This window comes from Mirounga angustirostris, unplaced genomic scaffold, assembly GCF_029215605.1.
Source record: "Mirounga angustirostris isolate CCGP_5_RB_7025 unplaced genomic scaffold, mMirAng1.0.hap1 SCAF_11, whole genome shotgun sequence".
NCBI classification, from domain to species: Eukaryota; Metazoa; Chordata; class Mammalia; order Carnivora; family Phocidae; genus Mirounga; species Mirounga angustirostris.
The window spans coordinates 41142686-41170458 of record NW_026991719.1 but is presented as its reverse complement, the minus strand read 5'-3'; the positions used below and the strand labels follow the sequence as shown (position 1 = coordinate 41170458).

General features: G+C 42.3%; 1 protein-coding gene across 3 annotated transcripts in view; it reads left to right on the top strand.

Annotated features, from left to right (window-relative positions):
- Positions 1-27773, top strand: part of ZNF41 (zinc finger protein 41) — a 45166-nt gene that overhangs the window by 7943 nt on the left and 9450 nt on the right. For all 3 annotated transcript variants that reach the window (XM_045876941.3, XM_054507783.2, XM_064573999.1), the window contains exons 2-4: positions 11622-11957; positions 25004-25130; positions 25395-25490. In XM_045876941.3, the coding sequence (XP_045732897.1) occupies positions 11886-11957; positions 25004-25130; positions 25395-25490 (295 nt within the window). In that variant the 5' untranslated portion in view covers positions 11622-11885. The remainder of the gene's footprint in view (positions 1-11621; positions 11958-25003; positions 25131-25394; positions 25491-27773) is intronic.

Genomic DNA, 27773 nt, shown 5'->3' with positions numbered 1-27773 from the left:
AAAATGATTTTTGGTGTGTATTGTTCTTGTGTCCCGTAACCTTGCTGGAGTCACTTATTACTTCTAGAAGGTTTTTTTTTTAAAGATTTTATTTATTTGAGAGAGAGAGTGAGCAAGAGAGAGAGAGCACAAGCTGGGGGAGAGGTAGAGGGAGAGAGAGAAGCAGGCTTCCCACTGAGAGTCCGATGTGGGGCTCGATCCCAGAACCCTGGGATCATGACCTGAGCTGAAGGCAGACACTTAACCAACTGAGCCACCCAGGCACCTCTTCTTCTGGAAGTTTTTGTGTAGGGTCCTAGGGATTTTCTATCTGGACTATCATGTTATCTGCAAGTAGGGTCAGTTTTATTTCTTCCTTTTCAATCTCTATGCCTTTTGTTCTTTTTTATTGCCTCACTGCACTGGCTAGAATTTTCATTACTATAGTGAATAAGAGTGGTGATAGTCGACATCCTTGTGTTGTTCCTGATATTAGGGGGCAAACATTCAGTCTCTCACTATTAAGTATGATGTTAGTTATAGTTTTTGTGTCGATCTTATGTTTAGCAAGTTGACAAAGTAAACCTTTATTCCAGGTTTTCTAAGAGGTTTTTTTAAAATCATGAATGGGTGTTGGATTTTGTCAAAACCTTTTTCTGCATCAATTGATATGATCATGCGATTTTTTTCTTCTGTGGCCTGTTAATATGGTAGATTACATTGATTTATTTTCAAATATTGAACTAGTCTTGCATTCCTGGAATAAGCCCCACTTGGTCATGGTGTGTAATTCTCTTTGTATATTGTTGAATTATATTTGCTAATATTTTGTTAAGAATTTTTGCATCTATGCTCATGAAGGATATTGGTCTGTAGGTTCTTTTATACTTTTTTTTGGTTAGGTAATAGAATAATTCATCAAGAAACATACTGTTTTCAAATACAGGTGATGACAAAATATGCAAAATTTGCTATGCAAACCATGTATAAACATGTGGGAAAACATTAGCTCACATCAGTGATGTATTTTTTGTACTCTTTGTCTACTTTTGGTATCAGGCTTTAGGGAATGAGTTAACAAGAATTCCCTTTTCATTTTCTGGGAGAGATAGTGTGGGATTGGTGTTAATTCTTCTTGAGAAGTTGGTGGAAGTCTCCAGTGAAACCATTTGGCCTAGAGATTTGTATTTCAAGAGTTGTCTTTTAAATTGCAAATTGAATTTCCTTCATAGTTATGAGACTATTCAAATGAACTATTTCATATTGGAAGAGTTTTGGTCATTTGTACTTTTTGAGGAATTGGTCCATTTCATCTAAGTTGTCAAATTTATTATTGTATTCCTTTATTATTCTTTTGATGTCTGCAGGGTCTATAGTGATTCGTTCCCGATATTAATTATTTGTGTCTTTGATTTTTTCTTTGTCAATATTACTAGAGGTTTGTTTATTTTATTATTCTTTTTGGAATACCAACCCTTTGTTTCATTGGTTTTTTTCTGTTGTTTTTCTGTTTTCTATTTCATTGATTTCTTTTTTAAAAATATTTTATTTATTTATTTATTAGAGAGAGAGAGAGAGAGCACAAGCAGGGGGAGCAGCAGAGGGAGAGGGAGAAGCAGGCTCCCCGCTGAGCAGCGAGCCCGACGCAGGGCTCGATCCCAGGACCCCAGGATCATGACCTGAGCTGAAGGCAGACGCTTAGCCAACTGAGCCACTCAGGCGCCCCCAATTTCATTGATTTCTGCTCCTACTTTTATTATTTCCCTTTTCCTGCTGGCTTTGGGTTTATTTTGTTCTTCTTTTCTAATTTCTTTTTTTTTATATTTTATTTTTAAGTAATCTCTACACCCAACGTGGGGCTCAAATTTACAATCCTGAGATCAAGAGTGACATGCTCCACTGACTGAGCCAGCCAGGCGCCCCTTCTTTTCTAATTTCTTGAGACAAGAGTTTAGATTATTGATTTGAGGCTTCTTCTCTTTCACTTGTAAACATTTAGTGCCATAAATTTTCCTTATAGCACTGCTTTAGTTTATGGAGCAAAGTATTATGCACTGGTTATCAAATCCCAGGGGAGGAACTCCAAACACTTCTGCCCACTGCATCTTGGCGTCAGAGTCACCAACGAAAACACAACACAGTGAAACACTGAATGGAACAATGCTTTACTTGCATAGAGAAGAGACAGAGCAAGATCAGCATCAGTAGTATGTATCCTTTCCTCATAGCTAGCGGGTCCCCTGGCAGTCAAATGGCAAGTAAGCATAGGAAAAGATCCTTCACTCCATTAGTTAGCAAAGAAATATAAATTAAACTGAACTGAGATACTATTCACACCCCCTCATATTGCAGTGGAAGGACCCACCCACTCCCCCATGGAGTCTGAAATACTGAAAGCTAAGGGCATGTCTAAGAGCCATTGATGTACAAACTTCTGCAGAACAAAATAGCACACACTGAGTTCAACATAGGGAAAGATATTCCCACACAAGGCAATAGCCCAACACAGGCTGTGTGGGCTCTTTGTCTCTTGGTAAGGAAGTGTTCCAGGCCCAAGGTCCATTCTTATATGGTCAAGGGGGGGTTAAAGGATTATAAGCCTGAGACTGTATCCTACAAATTTTGATATGTTGTATTTTAATTTTTATTCAGTTCAGTGTATTTTTTTAATTTCCCTTGAGACTTCCTCTTTGAGCTATGGATTATTTAGAAGTATGTTGCTTAGGGGCGCCTGGGTGGCTCAGTCGTTAAGCGTCTGCCTTCAGCTCAGGTCATGATCCCAGGGTCCTGGGATGGAGCCCCGCATCAGGCTCCCTGCTCGGCAGGAAACCTGCTTCTCCCTCTCCCCCTGCTTGTGTTCCCTCTCTCGCTGTGTCTCTCTCTGTCAAATAAATAAATAAAATCTTTAAAAAAAAAAAAAAAGAAGTATGTTGCTTAGTTTCTAAGTGTTTGGGGATTTTCCTGTTACCTCTTTGTTTTGATTACTAGTTTCATTCCATTGTGGTCAGAGAACATACTACGTATGATTTTAATCCTTTTACATTTGCTGAGATTGGTTATATGGTCTAGGATATGGTCTATGTGACATATTTTCTGTGGGCACTTAAAAAGAATGTGTATTCTGTTACTGTTGCATGGAAAGTTCTATAAACGTTGCATAGATCCTGTTGGCTAATGATGTTCATGAATTCTTTTATAACCTTGTTGATTTTCTGTCTGATTGTTCTTTCAGTTGTTGAAGGAAAGGTATTGAAGTCTCCAACTATAATTGTGATTTTGCCTATTTCTCCTTTCAGTTTTATCAAGACTTTCTTCATATATTTTGCAATTCTATTGCATGGTGCATATACACATTTAAAATTGCTATGTCTTCTTGGTGGACTGACCCTTTTATCATTATGTAATGTCCCTGTCTGTCCCTGGTAATTTTCTTTACTCTGAAGTCTACTCTATCCAATATTAATAAATCCATTTCTGCTTCCTTTTAATCAATGTTTGCATGATATATCTTTTCCATCTGTTTACTTTCAACCTACATATATCATTATATTTGAAACACGTTTCTTGTAGATAGTATATAGCTGGGTCATGATTTTTGAAATAGAACCTGCTAATTTCTGCCTACAGCTGGTGCATTTATACCATTTACACTTTATGTAATTATTTAAATGCTAAGGTTTAAGTCTGTCATATTTTGTGTTTTCTGTTTGTTCTCTCTGTTTTTGTTTCTCTTGCTCTTTCTCTCCCTCCCTCTCTCTCTCTCTCTCTTTCTCTCTCCTTGCCATTCTTTGGGGTATTTGGACATTTTAAAGAATTCCGTTTGATAATCTAGTGTTTTCAGGGGCATCTCCTTATATAGCTTTTTTAAACCGGATATTCTATGTATCATGTAATATATACACAACTTATCAGAGTCCACTGGCATCATTTTACCACTTCCAGGGAAGTGTGGAAACCTTACTTACCTCATGTCCCTTTATCCTCCCCTATTTATAATATAATTGTCTTAAATATTTCCTTTACATGCATTGAGCACCACATTAGATGGTGTTATAATTTTCACTTCAACTGTCAAACGTAATTTAGAAAACTGAGGAGAAGGAAAGCATATTATATTTACCTATAGTTTTGCTTTTCCCATGTTCTTTCTTCCTTACTGATGTTCCAAGATTCCTTCTTTTATCATTGCCTTTCTGGTTAGAGAAATTCCTATAGCCATTCTTTTATGGTAGGTCTTCTGGTAACAAATTCTTAGTTTCCTTCATCTGAAAATGTCTTGACAGCTCTTTGATTCCTGAAGGATATTTTCTATGGGTATAGGATTCTAGGCTAACAGTTCTTTTCTTTCAGCACTTAAAAAATGTTGTGCTATTTCCTTCTAGTCATAGTGGCATTTTCTTCCAATAGAAGGCTGTTTTGTCTACATTGAAATTCTGATGGTTAGTGTAACCACCTTCATTAATTATCTTAGCTGAATCTTCTGGAAAATTTGCTGCAGCTTCCATACCAGCACTTGCAGCTTCACTTCACACTTTTATGTTATAAAGATGGCTTCTTTCCTTAAAATTCATGAACCAACAGGGCGCCTGGGTGGCTCAGTCGGTTAAGTGTCTGCCTTTGGCTCAGGTCATGATCCCAGGGTCCTGGGATCGGGCCCGCATCGGACTCCCTGCTCAGTGGGGAGTCTGCTTCTCCCTCTGTCTCCTCCCCCGCTCGTGCTCTCTCTCTCTCTCTCTCTGTCTCCCTCTCAAATGAATAAATAAAATCTTTTTTAAAAAATTTGTGAACCAACCTCTGCTAGCTTCAAACTTTTCTTCTGTAGCTTCCTCACCTCTCTCAGCCTTCAGAGAACTGAAGAGAATTAGGGCCTTGATCTGGATTAGGCTTTGGTTTAAGGGATTGTTGTGGCTGGTTATATGGATGTGGTTTGTGACATCCCAAAAGAATTACAATAGTAACATCAAAGATCACTGGCCACAGGTCACCATAATAAATATAATATTAATGAAAAAGCTTGAAATATTACAAGGATTACCAAAATGTGGCATAGAGACATGAAGTGAGCAGATGCTATTGGAAAAATGGCGCTGATAGACTTACTTGACAGAGTTGCCATGAACCTTTAATTTGTAAATTCAATTCACTATCTGGGAAACACAATAAAATGAGGTATGCCTATATTTCTTTGCTGAGATTTTCTGTTGTCTCATTTGTGTTAAGCATTTTTCATAATTGCCCAATGAAGCATGTTTATGATGGCTGCTCTAAAATCCTTGTCAGATGGGGCACCTGGGTGGCTCAGTCGGTTGGGCATCAGACTCTTGATTTTGGCTGGGGTCATGATTTCGGGCTCGTGTGATTGAGCTCCGCATTTGGTGGGGAGTCTGCTTGGGATTCTCTCTCCCTCTCCCTCTGCCCTTCCCCCCCTCAAATAAATAAATAAATCTTTAAAATAAAATAAAATAAAATTATATTTAAAAAAATAAAATCCTTGTCAGATAATTCCAACATCTGTGTTATTTCAGTGTTGGGATCTGCTCAGTGTCTTTTGTCATTTGAGTTGAGATTTTCCTGGTTCTTGGTATGACATCTAATTTTTCATTATGTTCAGGATATTTGGGTATTATATTAAGAGGGTCTGGACTTTATTTAACTCTAGTGTTTTAACAGGCCTCCCTTGACAGAGCTCCGTTTGGTAAAGGGAGATGTCACCTCATTCATGACTGCTAGGTAGGGATGGAAGTCCAGGTTCTCCACTTGGCCTCTTGGGGGGGGGAGGCGCTCCTTTTTTTTTAATGGCGGGGGGAGGAGCTGAGGGAGAGGGAGAGAGAGAATCTTAAGCAGGCTCCACACCCATCTTGGAGCCTGTCATGGGGTTCGATCCCACAACCCTGAGATCATGACCTGAGCTGAAATCAAGAGTCAGATACTTAACCGGCTGAGCTACCCAGGTGCCCCGGGGTGGGCTCCTTTTTATTGCCTAGTGGGGGTAGGAGTTCATGCTTCTCACTAGGCCTCTGCTGATACCACCCTGACTGGGAGGGACATAGGTGCCTTGTCACTGCTTCCCATTTGATGTCCATTGACACTGTTGGCAGAAGTGCCCTTGTTACTGCTGAGCCCTGGTAGGAGCGCCAGTAGCCCTCCTCTGACATCACTCAGTGGAGAGGAGGAAGGACACTTTGTTATCTCTGGGTGAGGATGGAAGCCCAGACTCCCCACATTGTCTCCACTGTCACCAAAGGGTGGGCGAGGAAGAGGCAGGTGTTACTGCCCAACAAGGAAGAAAGCTCCAGCACCCTAATGGACTTTCTCTGATACCACCTGCGCAGGGGGCAAGGGATGAGAGGCAGGGGGCAGGGTGAGGGGCTGAGGGTACCTTCTTATAGTTTGTCAAGGGTGGAAGTCTAGGCTCTCCCCCTGGCCTTTGCTGTTAGTAATGGTGGTGGGACCCCAGTGTTTTTGTGGTGTTTGGCCTGAGTAGAACCATCATTGAAAGTTTTCTGTCTTGGTAGACTGCCTCTTGCCTGGTCCTTTGACTAGAGAGAACAGGCTTTTATTGGGGGCAGTTTTTGTCTGCACCATTGGCCTTTCTAGGTTGCTGGCTTCTCCAGCACCAAGTCTAGGATATATGAGGCTAAAAGAAAACACAGAGAACTCACTGCCATGTCATTTTGGGGGTCTCAGGATCCCTAGCCAATCTGCCCTCCTCACGCCACCTTTCAGAATCTTCCTATGTTGTTTTTTTTTTTAAGATTTTATTTACCTATCTGAGAGAGAGAGAGAGTGAGCAAGAGAGAGAGCACAAGGCAGGGGGAGTGGCAGAGGGAGAAGCAGACTCCCCACTGAGCAGGGAGCCTGATGCAGGACTCGATCCCAGGATCCTGAGATCATGACCTGAGCCGAAGGCAGGTGCTTAACTGACTAATCCACCCAGGCGCCCCTCTTCCTATGTTTTATATATAATGTCCACACTTTTTAGTTGTTATTTAGCAGAAAGAATAGGTAAACTAATATCTACTCCATCTCCAGAAGAGGAAGTCTCCATAATTATGATTTTGAAGATTTCATGTGGTTTCATGCATTTGTGCTGGTTTTATTTGTATATATTGAATGGCCCTAAAGATTTATGCAAAGGTTTATGTACTTTTTATTGTATATTTTATTATTAAAAATGGACCCCTTTGTTAATCTATTGAGCACTTTGGACTTAATTTCCACTCAAAAATTTATTTCTAGATATGCCTTCATTTTCTTACATTTGCCTGGTATATTGTATATTTTTTAAATCTTTATTTAATTATGACATAATGTAAGAAACTGCACAGATTATGCATTTAGCTTGATGATTTTTTAACAGACTGAGTGAACATGCACAACCACCACCTAGATTTAGAAATAGAACATCACTAGCACCCAAGAAATACCCCCTTGTGTTCCTTTCCAATCACTAACCTCCTCCCAAGGGGTACCAACAGCCTGACTTCTAACAGCTTAGATTAGTTTTACATGTTTTTGAAATTTATATAAACATAATCATACAGTATTGATTCATTGCTCTTTTGGGTCTGGCTTCATTGGCCAATGTAATATTCATGAGATGAGATTCATGCCTGTTGTGCGTAGTAATTTGTTCATTCTTGTTACTGTATAGTACTTCCTTGTATGAATACAGGACAACTTGTTTATCCATTCTGAAGTTGATGGGCATCTGCATAATTTTCAGTTTTGAATAAAGCCACTCTGAACATCATCTTACTAGTTTTTCAGTCAATGTATGTTCACATTTCTCCTGAGTATATTCCTAGGAGTAGAAGAGTTGGGTCACAGGCTACTGCATGTGTTCAGCTTTCATAGATAACACCAAACAGTTTTACAAAGTGTCTGTACTATTGTATGCTCCTCAAAAACAATTTATGAGTTTCCATTGTTCATAGCCTCACCAACTCTCTTGGTTATTTTCCATCTTTTCCATTTTTAGCCATTTCTGGTGGGTAGGAAGGAGTATCTGATTGTAGTTTAATTTATATTTCCTTGCTGACTAATGAAGTTGAGCATCTTTTCCTATGCATATTTGCCACTTGGCATATCTTCTTTGGGAAGTGCCTGTTCCCTTCTCTCTTTTCCTATTGCTCCGATTGATTTCTAAGAATTCTTGATATATTTGAGATATGAGTTGTTTGTCAGATACCAGTATTACAGTTATCTTCTCCCACTGTGGGATTTGCCTTTTCACTCTTTTTTTTTTAAAGATTTTATTTATTTATCAGAGGGGGAGAGAGAGGGGGAAAGCACAAGCAGGGGGAGCAGCAGAGGGAGAAGCAAGCTCCCCGCTGAGCAGGGAGCCCGATGCGGGGCTCGATCCTGAGACTCCAGGATCATGACCTGAGCCGAAGGCAGACACTTCACCAACTGAGCCACCCAGGCGTCCCTTGCCTTTTCACCCTTAATTTTGTCTTCTGATGAGCCAAGGTCTTTAATTTTAGTGTGGTCCAATTTAATAACCTTTTATTCTACCAGATATCAAAACTTGATATGAAGCACATTAATTAAGACACTATAGTAGTGGTCCACAAATAGACAAATAGACCAATCAAAACCCAGAGTCCAGGAATGAACCTCCATATAGACGGGTGCAAAGCAACACTGCAAAGCAGTGGAGAAAGGATAGTCTTTTCAATAAGCCATGCTGGATCACCTTGATATCCATATGGAAGAAATGAAACTTTTTTTTTTAAAGATTTTATTTATTTATTTGAGACAGAGAGAATGAGATACAGAGAGCATGAGAGGGAAGAGGGTCAGAGGGAGAAGCAGACTCCCTGCCGAGCAGGGAGCCCGATGCGGGACTCGATCCAGGGACTCCAGGATCATGACCTGAGCCGAAGGCAGTCGCTCAACCAACTGAGCCACCCAGGCGCCCAGAAATGAAACTTTTTTTAAACAAAGATTTTATTTATTTATTTGACAGAGAGAGAGCATGCACAAGCAGGGGGAGGGGGAGGGGGAGAGGGAGAAGTAGACTCCCCACTGAGCAGGGAGCTCAACTTGGCCTGGGGCTTGATCCCAGGACCCCAGGATCATGACCTGAGCCAAAGGCAGATGCTTAACTGACTGAGTCACCCAGGCGCCCTGGAAGAAATGAATCTTGACCCTAACACATACCACACACGAAAATCCTTCCCAAGAAGGCTATAAATCTAAACATAAAAGATAGAACAATACAAATTTAGAAGAAAACATTAAACATCTTTATGACCCTGAGGTAGGCAAGGTTTTCCTAACTAAGACACAACGAGTGCCGACCATAACAGAAAGAATGATAAATAGCATGGCATGTTTCTGTCCAACGCTTCATTTCACATCTTTGTCTTTTTGTTTTAGATATGTGGCACCTGTGTATTGTTTTTGTGAACCAATCCCATCGTCTTTATCTTTTAGGGCAGGATTCAGCTCATTCAATTTAGTTGAATTATACTAAATTTTGTGCCTTCTATTATTTTATGTTTACTATTTATTTTACTTGGTTGATATTTCCACTCTTTCCCTTTTCCTATTTTTGCTCGTTTGGTCACATTTCTCATTCCCCTCTGGGTTCTTATTATCTTGGAATTCTGATAGTTTGGGATTTTGATTATATTTATCAATTTCTGCTAGTAGTTGCCTTCACCTTCCTTAGAAATATAATTGTCTATATTTTCTCTATTACTAGATCCAATAATGTTGTAATCGTATCTGGATCTAGGAATAGAGGTGCATAATTTGCCTTCTCCTCATTTCACTCAGTAGATTTTCCAGGGTATTTTAAATTTTCCACTTAGTAATAATCTTCTTTATTCCATATGCCTAGTTATGTTATTTTTCTTTATTCAGCTATAACTATATATTACAAGAATCATTTCTCAAGACCGCTTTCCTCTGATTTTTGAGGTTTCTGTTACTATGCAATTTATAATTGCTTAGACTATTCCCTTGAGTATTCTCCTGAGCTAGGAATGGTGGCATTTAATGTTATAAATGCTTTTATGGCTAAAATTGTCTTTTCCTCTGACAGAAGAATAGTATCAAGCTAGGATGGCTTTAAAATTCTCGGATATCAGCTCCTTTCTCTCAGTAATTTGTAGATATTTTCTTCTAATATGATTCCTATCGTTGCAAACAAAAAGTCTAGTGCCATTGTGAGCCCTTTCCATTTTAAATAACATGTTGTTTCTGCCTGGAAGTGTTGTAGGTTTCCTTTTTGTCCTCTAAATTCAATGCCACATCAGGTTTGGGGTTGATTTGGTTCCTCTGGGAGTCAAGGATTGGGGGGATTTCTGTGGGGAAGGATCAATGAGGTAGGGTCCAATAGGATTAGATCTAAAGCCTATAGCTATGATTCACACTGGGGCAGTGAGGTACAGTCTTGGGAAATTCTTGAGGTTTTATAAGAGTTGGAGATGTCAGTGTCTGAAGTCATTGACTAGCCCACGAGAGTTATTGATTGGAACACTGAGGTGGCAAATGATTGCTTGCAAGCCTGGGATTATAAGTTTTTGGGAGTCAATTTTGGTGGCCCTGTGCGAGTCATTGATTGAGACCTGTGGATATCGGTAAATGCAGGGCTGTGTGAGTTAGTATGTGATGGACTATTATTGAAGGTTTTATGGGAGTCACTAGTTCTATATGTGGGCTGTGAGTTATGGGCTCCTATAGGAGGTCAGGTTTGGCCCCCAAAGGGCATTGAGTGGATCAGTGGTTGGTTTTCTATTGAGGGTGTATTGAGGGTGTTGGTGATTATTTGGGGAGCCTGTGGAAGCCAGTTGATGGTACCATCTGGGACACGGTTTTGTCAAGCAGTGTGGGTTACTGATTTAGGAGCCTGTACAGACATGCTGGTTTTCAGTGCCCAGATGGGAGTTGGGGGAGGGAGGCAATGAGTTTATGTTTTCATCTATGGCAGAAGAAGGTGAGCTCTCTAAGTTGCCCAGAACATACACTGAATTATACAGAAGCTCAGTTTATGCACATGTGGCATGATCACCCCTAGCCAGAGCACTTTAAGGGCAGCAAGGAAATGGAAATAATGTTTTTTGTGACCTGCCATATACAGAATACCATATGGCATAGTAGTTAAGAAAATGTACCTTGGAGCCAGGCATACCTGGGTTTGAGTCCCTGTCCTTCCCCCTAATCTGAGTGATCTTGGGGCAAATTCCTTAATATCGCTGAACATCTCTATCTGATGATAAATGGGAATAATACTAATGGAATACCTAGTTCACAGGATGAGTTTGAAAATTAAATAAGGTACCTGCCTTGCACCTTGTAATAATAGCAATATTTAATATCAATGTTCCAGGTGCCAAGTAGGAATGAGTGCTTTGGAGGCACCATATATCATTTAATTCTAACAACCCTATGAGACAGGTGTTTTCTTTTCTTTTCTTTTCTTTCTTTCTTTTTTTTTGAGACAGGTGTTTTCATCCTCAGTTTTAAGATGAAGAAACTCAGACTAAAGTGACTTCCCCCAGACTCTAGCTAGAAAGTAGAAGATCTGGAATTCAAACCCTCATTCATTTTATACCAAGTCTTATGAGTATTTTTTTCACATTATACACTAACATTTGGTGTTGGTTTTACTGAACTTCTCTTTTTCACAGTATCCAGCACAGAGAGCTGCCCCCTTGGTGCCCCCAGGAAGCATTTTGTGGGGTGAATGGTGACTGACCACGTGCACACTGGCTCTCCAGGGTTTCTTGGAGTCTCTGTGGAGCCCCTGGGCCAGACCCCGAAGCGGAGGCTGCAGGACCTACCTCCCGGCCCCAGCAGCCCTGATTGAGTCCCCGGCTGCCCAGCTGGCTTCGAGCTCCTGGGAAGAGCAGAGTCATCAGCAAGAGAGCCCGGAGCTGAGGCCCAGCGGAAACATGCCAGCTAACGGGAGTTCTCCCCAGTGGTCCTCGGTCCTGGCTGCAGAGGGACGTGGCGGCTTGTGTGAGGTGAGGAGGGAAAGGACTCCAGGGGCAGGAATTCGCTCAGTGAGGAGATAGCCCTGACCTGTCACAGGGCCTCAGGGCAGGGGCAGGTGGGTCACAGAAGTGGCAGATTCCAGGCTCCCAGGTCACCATCCTCCTGCTATGTGAGTACCACGTGGCTGATGTCCCACATCCAGAGCCCTGTGTGTTTCAGTGGACGTGTGATGGAGGAAAGGTGGGATGGGAGGGTCACCCCACATCTGGGGTCCTAGCCAGGGAGACGCTACCCCCGACCCCCAGCATAGGCCCTGCACTCTCCATTGGCTCTTTGCAGATGCTCAGTGGATCACCCCCTGCCCCCAGCTTCCTTTTCCCCTTGTCTCTGGGGATTTGCTGCTTCCTCCTCTATCCTGATCTAGGGCAGAAAAATCCCTTTTCTCTGGAACTGAGAGCATGGCAGGGTAATAGGGCAACAACAGTCTCCAGGATCCTTCTAGTTCTTCCTCCTCCTTTCAAAGGTGATAAAATGGCCTGAGAAGGGACATGATTTGCCCAGGCCTCTTGGATTGTGAGTAATAGCATTGGACTGGAACCAGGTCTCCTGAATGTGTCCTCCACCCTCACCACACCACAGCCAAGACCAAGTTGCCCCCTAAAAGTTCCCTTTGAGCACCTGGGTGGCTCAGTCTATTGGGTGTCTGCCTTCAGCTCAAGTCATGATCTCCAGGTCCTTGGATAGAGCCCCGAGCCTGCTTCTCCCTCTCCCTCTGCCCCCCCCCCACTCGTGTTCTTTCTCTCTCTTTCTCAAATAAATAAATAAAATCCTTAAAAAATAAAAAGAAAAATAAATAAAAATTCCCCTTGAGAATCTGTAAATAGGGGAAGACGATGAGAGAGCCAGACCCTGCCTGACAGCTCCCTTCTTCAAACCTTCCTGTGAACGCTGTCACCTCTGGGGCAGGCTTCATTGTCACAGGGGCTCAGGGTCACATGGTCATTAGGATAATATTAACTTTAAAAAATTATTTTGATTTTTATTATTTCATAATTTCATTATTTCACAATAAAATGTTAGAGAATGCAGGTAAACAAACAGAAGAGAATAAAACAGTACCTGTAATTTCAGCATTACCCAAAGTTAACCATTGTTAACATTTAGGTATATTTCCTTTCAGTTGATTTTTTCTTTGTATGCACAAGTGTGCATGTATGTGGGTATATGTGTGGGGCTGTGGGTGTGCATACATACCATACACATATACATTCTATAGCTCAAGTTTAAAAATGGAATGACAGTATTTGGTTGCCTCCTTTTTAATTTGACAGCTTAACATGATTTTCTAGGCATTAAATATTTTTTCTTCATATACACATAACGCACAGCATTATGTCCTTTGGATAAACTTGAATTAATTTAACCAATCCACTGTATGTGCATTTAGGGTGTTTCAGGTTTTCTCTTGGGATTAACACTGCTGTGGTAAAATTCCTGCACTTAAGTTCTTTTTGCCCAAGTCACTGAAATTATGTTTGGGTCAAAGGTATAAAGGCACTGAATGGTAAACGAATTGCTGCCTAACCATAGTGCCCTTCCACCTATGGAAGTGTTTAGGCTCTGCTCCATCATATCAATCACAGACCCACAGTTTGAGGCCACAAAAACGTGGTCCTCCCCAGTCTTTCTGCAGGTGGCTTCTTGCCCAGCCAGTGTGTGGGAATTTCTAGATGAAAGATTCCGGGCTCTGAAGGGCACATTTCTCCACTCATCTCTTCCTTCCCAACCACAGACCTCTGACCCTTTGCAAGAAGAGATGAAAATGACCAAGACCCTGTTGAATGTTATTTATTCACTTATTTATTTTTCAGGTTTTTGGTTTTTTCATTAGATGTCAGGGAGCAGGGAATGGGCAGAGATACCGAAGAACCAAAAAAAAAAAGTGTCCCCAGTGGTAGGGAACAGCTGGCGGGACCAGGAAATAGTGGCTGAGGCTGAAAAATAGGCAGAATGGTCAGTAAGAGAAAGAGGGATGAGGAACAGCTGATGGAACCATGGTGCACTTACTGGAGATGGAGGATAGCCAAGGGGCCCAGGGGGCGGGATGAGAGTGCAATGGAACAGAGGAAATGGGAAACAGAAGCCCAGAAGCCAGGGGCAGCAGAGAGACCAAGAAGTAGTCATCAGGGACTGGAGAAGTGGAGAGAGGAAAAAGCCAGTGGGTCCAAGAACAATGAGAGGGATCCCAAAATAGGACAAGGGACCAGAAGGTAGAGGGACCGGATAGCAGCCAAAGGGAGCAGAGACCATCCAGAGGGATGAGAAAACAGAAGATTTGGCCAAAATGGAAAGAGCAGATAGGTTTGGTGTTCTGGGCAAAAGCCTGTGGGACAAGCAACTTCACAAGGCACCAGGGTTTAGGGGAGAGTCTGAGGGGATAGGGAAAGATAGAGGTACCAGGGAACAAAAAAAATAAGAAAGAATGGGAAGGGAGTGGATAGCAGCCAGAGAAAGCAGGGACCAGCTGCTGAGGCTATAAACAGGTGGAGGGGTGGGGAACGGACAGACCCATGGATAGGTGGAAAAACGGAGAAAGGCCTCCCAGGCTGAGGAGTAGCTGAGGACATCAGGACCCACACAGAACAAGGAATAGTCTCTGAGGTTGGGGAACAGCCAGAGGGAACAACAAAGCTGTACTGGGCACAGAGTGCCTACTGGAGGTCCCAGGGGCTAACCAGAGAACTAGGGAACCACAAAGTGGGCATTAAAAGTTTATCTGGTGGGGCGCCTGGGTGGCTCAGTCGTTACTGCCTTCGGCTCAGGTCATGGTCCCAGGGTCCTGGGATCGAGCCCCGCATTGGGCTCCCTGCTCCGCGGGTAGCCTGCTTCTCCCTCTCCTACTCCCCCTGCTTGTGTTCCCTCTCTCGCTGTGTCTCTCCCCGTCAAATAAATAAAAAATCTTTAAAAAATAAAAAAATAAATAAATAAATAAAAGTTTATCTGGTGTTGGAGAGCAGCCTGGCTGACCAGAGAACAGCTAGAGGGACTAGAGAACAGCTGGAAGGCATAGTATCCATTCCTGAAGCTAGTTAGCAGCCAGAGGGCCCCATGTAACAGGCACTGGGGTTAAGGGCCAGTTGCAGGGGTGCCTGGGTGGCTCAGTCGTTAAGCGTCTGCCTTCGGCTCAGGTCATGATCCCAGGGTCCTGGGATCCAGCCCGGCATCGGGCTCCCTGCTCAGCGGGAAGCCTGCTTCTCCCTCTCCCACTCGCCTTGCTTGTGTTCCTGCTCTTGCTAACTCTCTCTCTCTCTCTCTCTCTGTCAAATAAATAAATAAATAAAATCTTTTTTAAAAAGGGAGGGGCCAGTTGCAGAAGCCAGGGAGAGGCTGAGGAACAACCAGAGTTCCCTGGAACAGGGTGACAGGGGTTTCCTGGGATGTGGGACTTCAGTGCTAAAATAGGGAGTGTCCCAGCAAACGAGACAGTTGGTCACCCTACGCAGGAAACAACCAGAGGAACCAGCAGATAGTCAGACATGATGTAAGTGATAGAGAAGGGGAAAGTACAAAATCAAGCATCATGGTGGAGTGCCCAGAACTAGTAGACTTTGGTGGTCAAGAGCCGAGGCTAGGAGCTGGGTCGACCAGCTCTCCGCAAAGTGTGCTGCTCCCCACCCCCCTAGAAACCGGGCGTGTCAAGTGAGGGTGGACTAGAAATGCATTCCAGGTTTGCCCAAGGCACAGGGAAGAATTGGGACTGGACAGCAGTCAGGGGACTCAAAGGGCAGTCAGTCTGTGTCAACTAGAAAGAATAAGAAAAGCTCATCAGGACCAGGGAACAGCCAGATGGACTAGTGCACAATCAGAAGAATGGTGCCGCCGACTAAGGATCAGCTAGAGGGGAAACTGTCAAAGGAAACACAGGACAGTCAGAGGCACCAGGGCTCCGTCCAAGCAGTCAAAGGGAAGAAGGAACAGGAGGCTTGGAACAGTTAGAGGAAGCCAGGGACAATCCGGAAAGAGACCGGGGGCACTCAAAAGGAGCAAGCAACATTTAGAGGGAACAGTAAACAGAGGGACCAGGGAAGAGTCCGATGGGGACTACGCAGAGGGAATAAGGACCAGCAGAGGGAGCAGCAGAGAGAAGTATGAGCCGGGAGTGGGCAGGGGAAGCAGGGAAAAGCCAGAGGGAGCTGCGGAGGGGTACAGAACAGAGAACAGTGAGAGGGAACCGGGAACAGCCAGAGGGAGCAGGAAAGACCAGAGCAGCCCCAGCCAAGGGCAAGCATACAGAAAGGCTGGGTATTTGGCCTCTGGTGAGGGCACAGGGAGCCAAGAACTCGCTGCACACTTGCAGACAGCCTCGTAAGCACCACTGAAGCCCTTCTGCTAGTCTGGGACAGGGTGTAGAAGGGCAAGGTCGTATCACAGTGAGGCAAGCACAGAAGTGGGGGGACTGAGCCCAGAGCCAGCTGCAGGATGGGCCAGAGCAGAGGGCCAGTGAGTGGTCAATCCTGGCAGCCCAGCACGGTCCCGGGGATGAGAGCACGTAGTGTGCTGGCTCAGATGATCCTGAAGGGAGGGAGACAGGAGAGCCATGTGGGTCGCTGGAGAACCATGAGGAGTTCAGAGGAAAGTGCTATAAAGGACCTCGTTAAGCGTCTGCCTTCGGCTCAGGTCCTGGGATCGAGATGGGGATCTCACCTAGGATGAGGAAGTCCTTGTAGGGGTCCTGGTGGTGGTAGGCACACATGCCATCCTCCGTGGTAGAAAAGGGATAGGAAATCAAACCTTTTCCTATGTGGCAGGTGAGGCTGGAATCTGGGTGAGTCTATGTTAGCAACTTTTTACCCAGATTTCTAGCACCAAAATCCTCCTCCCAAAGCTTCTATTTTTGCGGGGAATGGGATCAAAGAGGGGCATCTGTGGGCAGTGTACTTTGTATATATTCATCTTGTGTGTCTGTTCATGCTGAGAATGCCTGTCATGGGCTTTGTACACTTTCCCTGAAAATGGGGCCTTAGTGACTCCCAGGGAGGGAGAGACTGATTGAGGGTGGTCTTTTGTCCACCAGCTTGAGCCACTGGAGTTGTTAAAATGTTTAACAATGTCAAATGATAGAATATTTTCATTCTTTCGTACTGGTTGAAATAGCCACTCCTGTCCTGCCCCCTGAGGCTCCTCCCCACTGTGTTACCCACACACCTGCCGGTCTACCCTGGGGTAGCTGGCAAGCTGCTCGGGAGGATGGGCAGGCAGAATGAGAGCTTCCCTCCAGCCTGACCCCAGGCCTCCCCCTGGATGACTGCCCTTGGGTGATGAAGGGGGCACAGGTCAGGTGTGTTGCTAGGGGCTCAAGTGGAGGTCCTCCTCTCAGCAACCCTTGGGGCTGTGTTCAGGAGAGCTGGTGGGTGGCGAAGTGCTGGGCATGGCCCAGTGCTTGTGGAGCTGCCTCCAGGAGCTGCTGGTGGTGGAGAAGGTACTATGAGTTCCCTGCACGCTTGGTGGCCCTGAACATTCACTAACAAGGGGAGGGAGACCAGGGCTCCCAGAGGCCAAAGGGGCTTTGGGTGAATAAAGCTTCCTCATTTCCTCATAGTCAAATCATTACGTCTTTTCTTTGATACGCAGCGCATTTTCTCTCTGGTTTAGGAAATCCTCAACCACCCCAAGGCCTAAACAAATATTCACCTAAATTTTCTAGGCGTTTCAAACTTTGGTTTTTTGGGTTTTTTTTTAACTTTTGATTCTTTTGAAATAATTTTAAAATTAAAGAGAAGTTACAGAAACAGCACAAAGAACTATGTACCCCCTTCATCCAAAATAAACCGTTAACATTTTGCCACATTTGCTTTCATTCTGTTCTCGATGTTTGCGTGTGTGTTTGTAAGGGCATGTATATGGGCATACACACAGCTATATTTAAAACCTTGTTTTCTGAACCATTTGAGAGTAATTTGCGGACACTATTTTTAGTATTTACCCCTAAATACTTCAATGCATATCTCTTAAGAACAAGAACATTCTCTTCTGTAACCACAGTAGAGTCTTCAGAATGAGGAAATTTCACATTGATAAGGTACTAACATACCATGTATTATCTAATTATCTAATATATACCGTATAATATACAGTTTCCCCAGTTGTCACAAGAAGGTCCTTTATAGCACTTTCCCCTGATCCAGGATCCAATCCAGGTTCATGTATTGCGTTGACTTGTCATGTCCCTTTAGCCTTTAATCTGGAACAGTGCCTCAGCCTTTCCTTGACTTTCATGACACGGACCATTTGGAAGAATGTCCCTCAACTTGGTTTGCTTCTTGCTTCCTCATAATTAGATCTAGGTTATTCCTTTTTTTCTCAGGAGTATCACAGAAACAATGCTGTGTTCTTCTCAGTGCTTCATGTCAGTAGGCATTCAATATCAATTTAGCCTTTATTGATAATATTAACTTTGATCACCATGACTAAGATGGTTATCTGTCAAGTTCTGTAATGTGACTATCTTTCCCTGTGTAATTAATGACTATTTTGGGGGGAGATACTTTGAGGCTATGTAAATATCCCATTTCTCATGCTCCTGGTCACCGATTTTAGCATCCAGTGATGATTCTTGCCTGTAAGAATTAATTACTGTGCTGTTTTTTCCTAATGACGTTTTCTAATCCCATAATTTCTTCCACATTGATTAGTTGGCATTCTCCGGTAAAGAAAAACACCCCTCGCTCTGACTGCTGAAAGTACAATTACACTCCAGGCACAATAAGCACACCTTGATTTGCCATTAGTCACTAATAGGAACCAGAGCTTCTTGGAGAAATGACTGATTCCAGGGTTAGAGCAGAGAGAGTACAAAATGATCCTGGAAGAACTCATTGTACTGAAAAGTAATAAAGTGCTCAAAAGATAGGGACATGTTGAAAGGACACAGGAGCCACCTGGAAGGAACTCCCTCTGGCCAAACTTGGGACAATTTGAGTAGCAAAATAAATAATGATAGCAATAGATGATAACCCACTGAATAAAGTAGGAAGTCACCAGTCCATATAATAGGTGGAGAGGTTTGTAGGTAGGCAGATAGAGAGGGAAGAAAGGAATGCTTCTTTTTGATAGCATTCTGATCTTTTCTGGTGTGCCCACTACTCCAGTCCTTCTGAGGATAATATTGGTAGCTTGTTAAAACTTTTTATTTTTGAAATAATTATAGATTTACTGGAAGTTGCAAAGATGGTACAGAGAGGTCTCATGTAACCCTTTATGCAGTTTCTGCCAGTGGTTACATCCTGCATCACTTAGAGTACGATATCACAAACAGGAAACTGACATCGCTATAGTGTGTGTGTAGTTCTCTGCCATTCATGTATCGATTCTTGTGCAATAATACAGATACAGAACTATTCCATCACCAAATAAGTCTACTGGTGTTGACATTTTACCAGTTAGAGTGAAGTATAGAAAACTTAGCTGCCTTTAAATCCCTTTACCCTCACCAGGTTATATTATAATACAGTTGTCTTAAATATTTCCCCTACATACATGGAGATCCACAACAGACAATGTAATACTTTTTGCTTTGACCTTCAAACGTAATTTAGAAAACCCAAGAGGAGAAGGAATTTGTGTTTACTCATATTTTTGCTTTTTCCATTTTTTCTTCCTTCCTGATGTTCCAAGATTCCTTCTCTTATTATCTCCTTTCTGTTTACAGAACTTCCATTAGCCATTCACTTAGGGTACGTCTGCTGGCCACAAATTTTCTTAGTTTTCCTTCATCTGAGGATATCTTGATTTCCTTTTCATTTCTTCTTTCTTAGTAACAGCTTTACTGACATATAACTTACATACCATACAATTTACCCATTTAAAGTGTTCAGTTCACTGGTTTTTATATTTATGGATATGAGCAACCATCACCACAATCAATTTGACAACATTTTCATCACCCCAAAAAGAAGCCCCATTTCCTTTAGCCATCACTCCTTCCCACCGCACCTCTGTTTCCTGCCTCCCCCAAACCTAAGCAACCACTAATATACTTTCTGTCTCTATAGACTTCACTATTCTGGAGAGTTCACATGAATGGACTTATATAATCTGTGATCTTTGTGTCTGGCTTCTTTCACTCAGCATAATGTTTCAAGGAACTCCCTCTGGGAAAATCTGGGACAATCTGAGAAGCAAAATAAATAATGATAGTAATAGATTATGTATAACCTGATGAATAAAGTAGGAAGTCGCCAGTCCATATAGGTGGGTAAAATCGTACATAGATACAGATAGGGAAAAAGTGTAGCACGTTGTACATGTACATGTTGTAACGTGTCAGTCATTTTATTCCTTTTTATGGCTGAATAATATTCCATTGTATAGATGTGTCACATTTTGTTTATCCATTTATCAGCTGATGTACACTGGGGTGGTTCCACCTTTTAGCTAGTATGAGAATGCTGCTCTCAACATATGTGTACATGTTTTTATGTGGCCATATATTTTCATTTCTCTTGCGGATGCATGTACCTAGGAATGGAATTGCTGGGTCAAATGATAACTATGTTTAATCATTTGAGGAACCGCCAGATTGTTTCCCAAAGCAGCTGCACCATTTTACACTCCCCTGGCAACATATGAAAGTTCCAATTTCTCCACATCCTCACCAACACTTGCTGTTTCTGACTTTTTGATTCTAGCCATCCTAGTGGGTATGAGGTAGTATCTCATTGTAATTTTGACTTGTATTTCCCTGATTATTAATGATGCCAAGCACCTTTTCATGTATTTATTGGCCATTACCACTTCGTTTCTTTTTGGGGGGATGGGGGGTGGAGCAGAGGAAGAGAGAGAATTTTAAGCAGGCTCTATGCCCAGCATGGAGCCCAACGCAGGACTTGATCTCATGACCTGAGCCGAAATCAGGAGTCAGACACTTAACCAACTGAGCCACCCAGGTGCCTGTTACCACTTCATTTCTTAAAGATAGTTTTGCCAGATATGGAATTCAGGGTTGACAGTTCTTTTCTTCAAGCATTTAAAAATGTTGTGCCGGGGCACCTCATTGGCTCAGTTGGTTAAGCAGCCGACTCTTGATTTTGGCTCAGGTCATGATCTCAGAGTCCTGGGATCAAGCCCTGCATCAGGCTCTGCATTCAATGGGGAGTCTGCTTGAGGATTCTCTCTCCCTCTCCCTCTCCCTCTGCCCGTCCCCCCTCTAAAATAAATAAATAAATCTTTGGAAAAAAAAAAAGAAAAATGTTGTGCCACTTTCATCTCTTCTCCATGGTTTCTGATAAGAAATCTCCTGTCACTTTAATTGTTTTCCCCCCATAGGTAAGTTGTGGTCTCTCTCTTGCTGATTTTAAGATTTTTTTTCTTTGTCTTTAGTTTTCTGAAGTTTGATTATGTGTCTTGGTGTAGATTTTTTTGATTTTTCCTTTTGGGGTTTGCTCAGCTTCTTGAAACTCTAAGTTGATATTTTTGCCAGATGAGAGAAAATTTCAGCCAATTTCTTCAAATACTTTTTCAGCCCCACACGTTTTCTCCTCTCCTTCTGGGACTCTGATGACACAAATGCCAGATCTTCTATTATAGTCTCACAGGTCCCTGAGGCTCTGCTCATTTTTTTTTCCAGCCAATTTTCCTTTCTGTTCATATTAGATCATTTCCATGGTTCCATTGTCAAGGTCTCTGATTCTTTCCTCTGTCCTCTCTATTCTGCTGTTGAGCCCACAGTGGAGTTTTAAATTTTCAGTCATTGTATTTGTCAGTTCTAAAATTTCCATTCAGTTTGTCTTCATATCTTTTCTTTCTTTGCTAAGGCTTTCTATTTTCAAATTTCTTTTAAGTATACTGAAACATTTTTATGATAGCTGCTTTAAAATTCTTGTCACATAATTCTAACATCTGTGTTATCTCAATGTTGGTGTCTCTTGATTGTCTTTTCTCGCACCAGTTGAGATTTTTTTTGCTTCTTCTCATGAAGCCTGATTTTCAAGTATGTCCTGGATATTTTGGGAACTATGAGATTCTAGATATTATTTAAATCTTGTGTTTAACAGGCCTCCTCTGACACTGTTCTGCTAGAAAATGAGAATCTTCTTTTTCTGAAGAGGATTCTGAAAAATGCTCCTTATTGCCAGGGGGAGGTAAAGTTCAGGTTCCCCAGTTGACCTCCTTTGACACCCAGAAGGGGACAAGCACCTTGTTGCTACTGGGCAGGGGTAGAATTTCAGGCTTTCCACCACACCACCTCTGACACCACCCTGGTGGGAAGGCAGAGGACACCTTTTTATCGAGTGGGGGTGGAAGTCCAAGATCCCCACACAGCCTAAATTGACACTGTGGGCAAGGGGTCTCATTACCATCATCCCAGGCTGGGATGAAATTCTAGGCTCCCCATTCATCCTTTGCTGATGGGAATGGGAGTAGGAGCACAGTTTGGTTTTTTTATTATTTATTTATTTTTTTCTGTGATGCTTGCCTGGAACAGGGCAGTATTATTTAAGTTTTTTTCTCTCTCTCTTTTTAAGATTTTATTTATTTATTTATTTGAGAGAGAGAAGGAAAGACAGTGAGAGAGTACAAGCCGGGAGGAGAGAGAGAGAGAGAGGCAGGCTCCCTGCAGAGCAAGGAGCCGGATGCGGGACTCAATCCCAGGACCGTGGGATCATGACCTGAGCCGAAGGCAGACGCTTAACCGACTGAGCCACCCAGGTGCCCTTAAGTTTTTCTCTCTTGCTACGTTGCCTTTTTTCCTGGTACTTTAACTAGTGAAAGCAGGCTTTCCTGGGGCTGTTTCTGGCTGTGCCAGCTGGCATTCTAGGTTGCCAGTTTCTCTAGCACCTAGTCCAAGAAATGTGGGGCAAAAAGAAAACGCGGGGAAATCACCACTGTGACATTCCTCAGGTTCTGAGGATCATGGCAAGTTTGCCTTCCTCTCTCCAACTGGCATAGTGTTCTTATCTTTGTTTTATATATAATGTCTAGGGGTTTTAGCTAAACTTAGCAGGAGAAATAGAGAGAATTATGCCTATTCCATTTTGGTCCCATTGGTAATTTTTAGCTTAATTTCTGAATACGTAATACATTCACATGGTTCTCTCCCTCAACTCCCCAGATCTCGCTAACTAGAAAACCAGTCATGGTTAGTTCGTGGGTGGGTAGGTGGGTTATAGGCTTAGGGATTATGCAAATAAAAGCAACTAAGAAAATATTCTTTTTTAAAAAAGATTTTATTTATTTATTTATTTATTTATTTATTTATTTATTTATTTATTTAGAGCATGAGTTGGGGGGAGGGCAGAGAGAGAGGGAGAGAATCTCAAGCAGACTGCACTGAGTGCAGAGCCTGACACAGGGCTCGACCTCACCACCCCAAGATCATGACCTGAGCCAAAATCAAGAGTCGGTCATTAAACCAACTGAGCCACCCAGGCACCCCAGAGAATATTCTTAATATTTTTGGCAAAGAGAGCAGATACTGTTACTATTACGTTGAACACTGATTTTTTTTAATTACTATTAATTTTTAACTTTTTATCATGAAATATTACACACATTTTGAATAATGCTGCTATAAATATTCTTGGCCATGCCTCCTCTTGCAGATGTACACATATTCTAATTGGGCATATTTCCATGAATGGAATCACGGTGTCCTAGTGTATGCATGCTTTAACATTACCCAGTAAAGACAAAATGCTTTCCAACATAGTTGCACCAGTTTAGATCACCATCAGCAATATGAGAGTTCTCATTGCACCATATTCTCCTCAACACATTGTACCATCAGTCTTTTTCATTGAGGACATTCTGGGGGTTGTATAGTGGTATCTCACTGTGGCTTATTGATTTTATTTTATTTATTTATTTGACACAGAGAGAGAGAGAGTATGTGTGTACAAGCAGGGGGAGTGGGAGAGCGGGAAGCAGGCTCCCCGCCAAGCAGGGAGCCTGATGCGGGGCTTGATCCTAGGACCCTAGGATCATGACCTGAGCCAAAGGCAGACGCCCAAGCAACTGAGCCTTGTGGTTTAAATTTGCATTCCCTGGTTACTAAGGTTAAGCCCTTTTTGTGTTTATTGAAACCTTGGATTTCCCCTTTTGTAAAATGCCCGTTCAAATGCTTTGCCCACTTTTCTACTCGGTGGTCTCCTTTCTTCTTATTGGTTTGTAAGAGTTTTTTACATCCTCTTGATATGAACCCTTTGACAGTACCATGTGTTGCAGGTATCTCTTCCTATTCTGTGTCTTTCCTTTTCTTCTCTTATAATGCTGTCTTTTAAATGAATAGAAGTTTAAAAATTTATTGTAGCCAGACATCAACCTTTTTCTTTATGGTTAATGTTTTTTTGCATCTTGTTTGAGAATTATTTTCCTAATCTGAGAGCATGAAGGTATTTATCTATATTATCTTTTTTTTTTTTAAAGATTTTATTTATTTGACAGAGAGAGACACAGTGAGAAGGAACACAAGCAGGGGGAGAGGGAGAGGGAGAAGCAGGCTTCCCGCAGAGCAGGGAGCCCAATGCGGGGCTCGATCCCAGGACCCTGGGATCATGACCTGAGCCGAAGGCAGACGCTTAACAACTGAGCCACCCAGGCGCCCCTATATTATCTTTTTTCTTTTTTCTTTTTTTTTTTTTTTTTGGTGCCAAAACCCAGGACTGAATTTTCTGTATTGTTTTTAAAGGCTCTATTACTTTGCCTTTTCCTCTATGTGTTTCTTTTTATTCAATTTCTATTTTATTCAATTCTATATTGCCATGGCCTGGCACATAATCAATCAGTAAATATATGTAGTTACATGAACTAAAGGACTTAAAGAAAGCCTATTTTAATCCTCATTTTTGCAGAAGAATGACTGAATAAATAAACAAATGAACGTACTACATACACAATGAATGTCAAGATACTTCAGTAATTTTTTTTCTCTCACAAAATGAAATACAAAACCAGGTATTGAGTGAAAACCCTATGTGATATGTTATGGTAAAACATCATTAAAGACAACTTCCTATTTGTCTTCCTTCCAACCCCCAGTGCTGACCATGTCGCCTTGAACGGGACTGTGTTGTTACAGGTCTCCATGTCATTCGAGGATGTGACTGTGGACTTCAGCAGGGAGGAGTGGCAGCACTTGGACCCTGCTCAGAGACGCCTTTACCGGGATGTGACGCTGGAGAATTACAGCCACTTGCGCTCAGTGGGTAAGCCAGCTGCCTGTGTGTCTGCCAGGCGCCTGAGTGTGGCTATTTCCATTCTCAGCTGCTGGATGTTCTGGAACATCTTAAGTGTGTGATGGTGTCATCCTTGATTTGTCCAAGATTCTTCAGTCCCTTTTCGGCACTATCATTATTACTCTGTTCCCAGTGAAATGTGATTACTTTTCAGAAGAGCAAATGGAAACGTCATTGAAAGTCCCCTGAAATCTAGTCAGCTGGACCCAATCCTGTACCATCTCCTGTTAACAGGGTACCAGGTTCCCAAACCAGAGGTCATCTTCAAGTTGGAGCAAGGAGAGGGGCCATGGACATTGGAGGGGGAAACCCCACATCAGGGCTGTTCAGGTGAGTGAGTTTGACTCAGGCAGATGGCGGACATGGAAGTAAATCTCACTTTTTCTAGAAGAAGCTGATACCTTTGAAAGGCTGTGAAGATAACCTGCCTTGAAAGTTCTAAACTTCTTTTTTTTTTTTAAGATTTATCTATTTGACTGAGAGAGAGCGCGCGCGCGAGAGAGAGAGCACACAAGCGGGGGGAGTGGCGGGCAGAGGGAGATGGAGAAGCAGGCTCCCCGCTGAGCAAGGAGCTCAGTGCGGGCCTCGATCCCAGGACCCCAGGATCATGTCCTGAGCCAAAAGCAGGCGCTTAACCGACTGAGCCACCCAGGCACCCTGAAAGTTCTAAACTTCTGTAGTTTATTGGAGATAGTTCACAGAAGCTCCTTTGATACCTAAGCAGTTTCTCCAAGTTCGACCCTTGCAAATAGCCATTGTCTTCATTGCTTGGCTTTTTGACAAGAGAGCTGTCTCTAGTCTCTGTACCCTGGATCACATGCATACTACCCTATCTTATCTAAGATCTTTTCATTCTTCCTACTCCACTCCCACCCGCTTTATCTTAGATTCTTTTTGTACATTCAGGTATTTTAACATTTCTTCCCTTTTATTCCAATTCCACATGTTCATTCCTTATACCTCCTCCCAGGGGCAACTGAGCTACTGTGTTTTATCTGTGAATTTGTGTGGTATTCTTTAAAAGCCTGAAATACTGGTTTCTGAGTATGTGTTTTTAGTATATGTAAATTATATCGCACCACATGTCTTAATTCTGTTCCTTTTTTTTCACTCATCCATGAGACCGTCCATTTTGCAGTGTGTTCATCTGGCTTCATTCTTTCAAATGGCTGCATAGTATTCCACAGTGTGCTGGTACCACATCTTACTTAACCATTCACTCAGTGGTGGAACCTAGGGTTGTTGCTAATACAAACTCCCAGCTAATACAAACAACTTGACGATAAATTTCTACAAAAATATTCCCTTTTGGAAGGTGAGAATTTCTTGGGAATGTTTATAGAAGAGGGGATCTGCCTAATCATTGCAAAGTTTTATCCTGAATTTGACCGAGCACCACCATATTGTTCTCAGATTGGCTGCACGAATCTATACTAACCATGGTGCGCAAAGCTTCTTGCTTTCCTAGAGTTTCTGCCCACCAATGAATAGAGCCAGAGTTTCTCATTTTTTGGCCAACAATGGGTATAAAATGGTATCTCATTTTTTATTTTGCATTTCTCCAGTACCTAGTTTCAGCCTTTCATTATTGACCTGTTGTGGTCTCCTTGAGTTTTCCTTTTATGAGTGACCTTGTCTTGTTTCACTTGAGTTTCCTGTCTCTTATTGATTCGCACCCAGTTTATTACTCACCCTTTTTTCCAGCCTTCTCCTCTTCCTTACCCCCATACATGAGGTTGCCCCTAGGGACCCTGCTGTTCACCAATCTTTTCTTCATATACATGCAGAGATTCATCCATACTGAATTCTGATGACTCTGCTTTTGACAACTCCAGTCTGGTTTTCACTGGTACTTTAGTACTAGATTTAGCTACCCAGAAAGTTCCCATGAGACGTTTCTCTTGACCCTCAGTACGTTAGAAATTAGAATCATCATCTCACACATCACCTTCCCACCTTCCAAATTCTGTCACATTCTGTCAGTGCTTCTTAAATCTTTCAGCCGTTTTTTTTTAATTAGTCACCCTACAGTTCCTAGTGCTTTTCCATTTTTGCAATTATCATTTTCAGTTCTCAGTTCATCTCTCCAGTTCCCAGTAATATCACCTAAAACCAGCTCCATATTTTCTTATGCCTGGATTACGATGATTTTATTCCTGATTGAATTTGCTGATTCCATTCTTTTTATTAGTTCACTTTCAGTGACCATTTGGACATCTTCTTTGGAAAACTGTCTATTCAGTTCCTCTACCCAATTTTAATTGGTTTGCTTATTTTGTGCCAATGAGTTGTATGAGTTCTTTATGTAATTTAGATATTAACTCCTTCAGATGCATGACTTGCAAATATCTTCTCCCCTTACGTAGGTTGCTTTTTCATTTTTTTGATTGTTTCTTTTGCTGTGCATCTTTAACATTTTCTTGATGTCTACCACATTTGTTAGTGTTCTGTGAATCTGACTCTTTATTCTGTGCTCTATTTAGATGATACATTTTCACCTGGTGATCAGATTTTGGTGTTCCATGAAATGGCTCATTTACTCCAGCACATATGGCTCTTTCCTTTTCCTCACCTTTCTTCCCACAGGAACTCAGGAAAAAAAGCACAGATTTT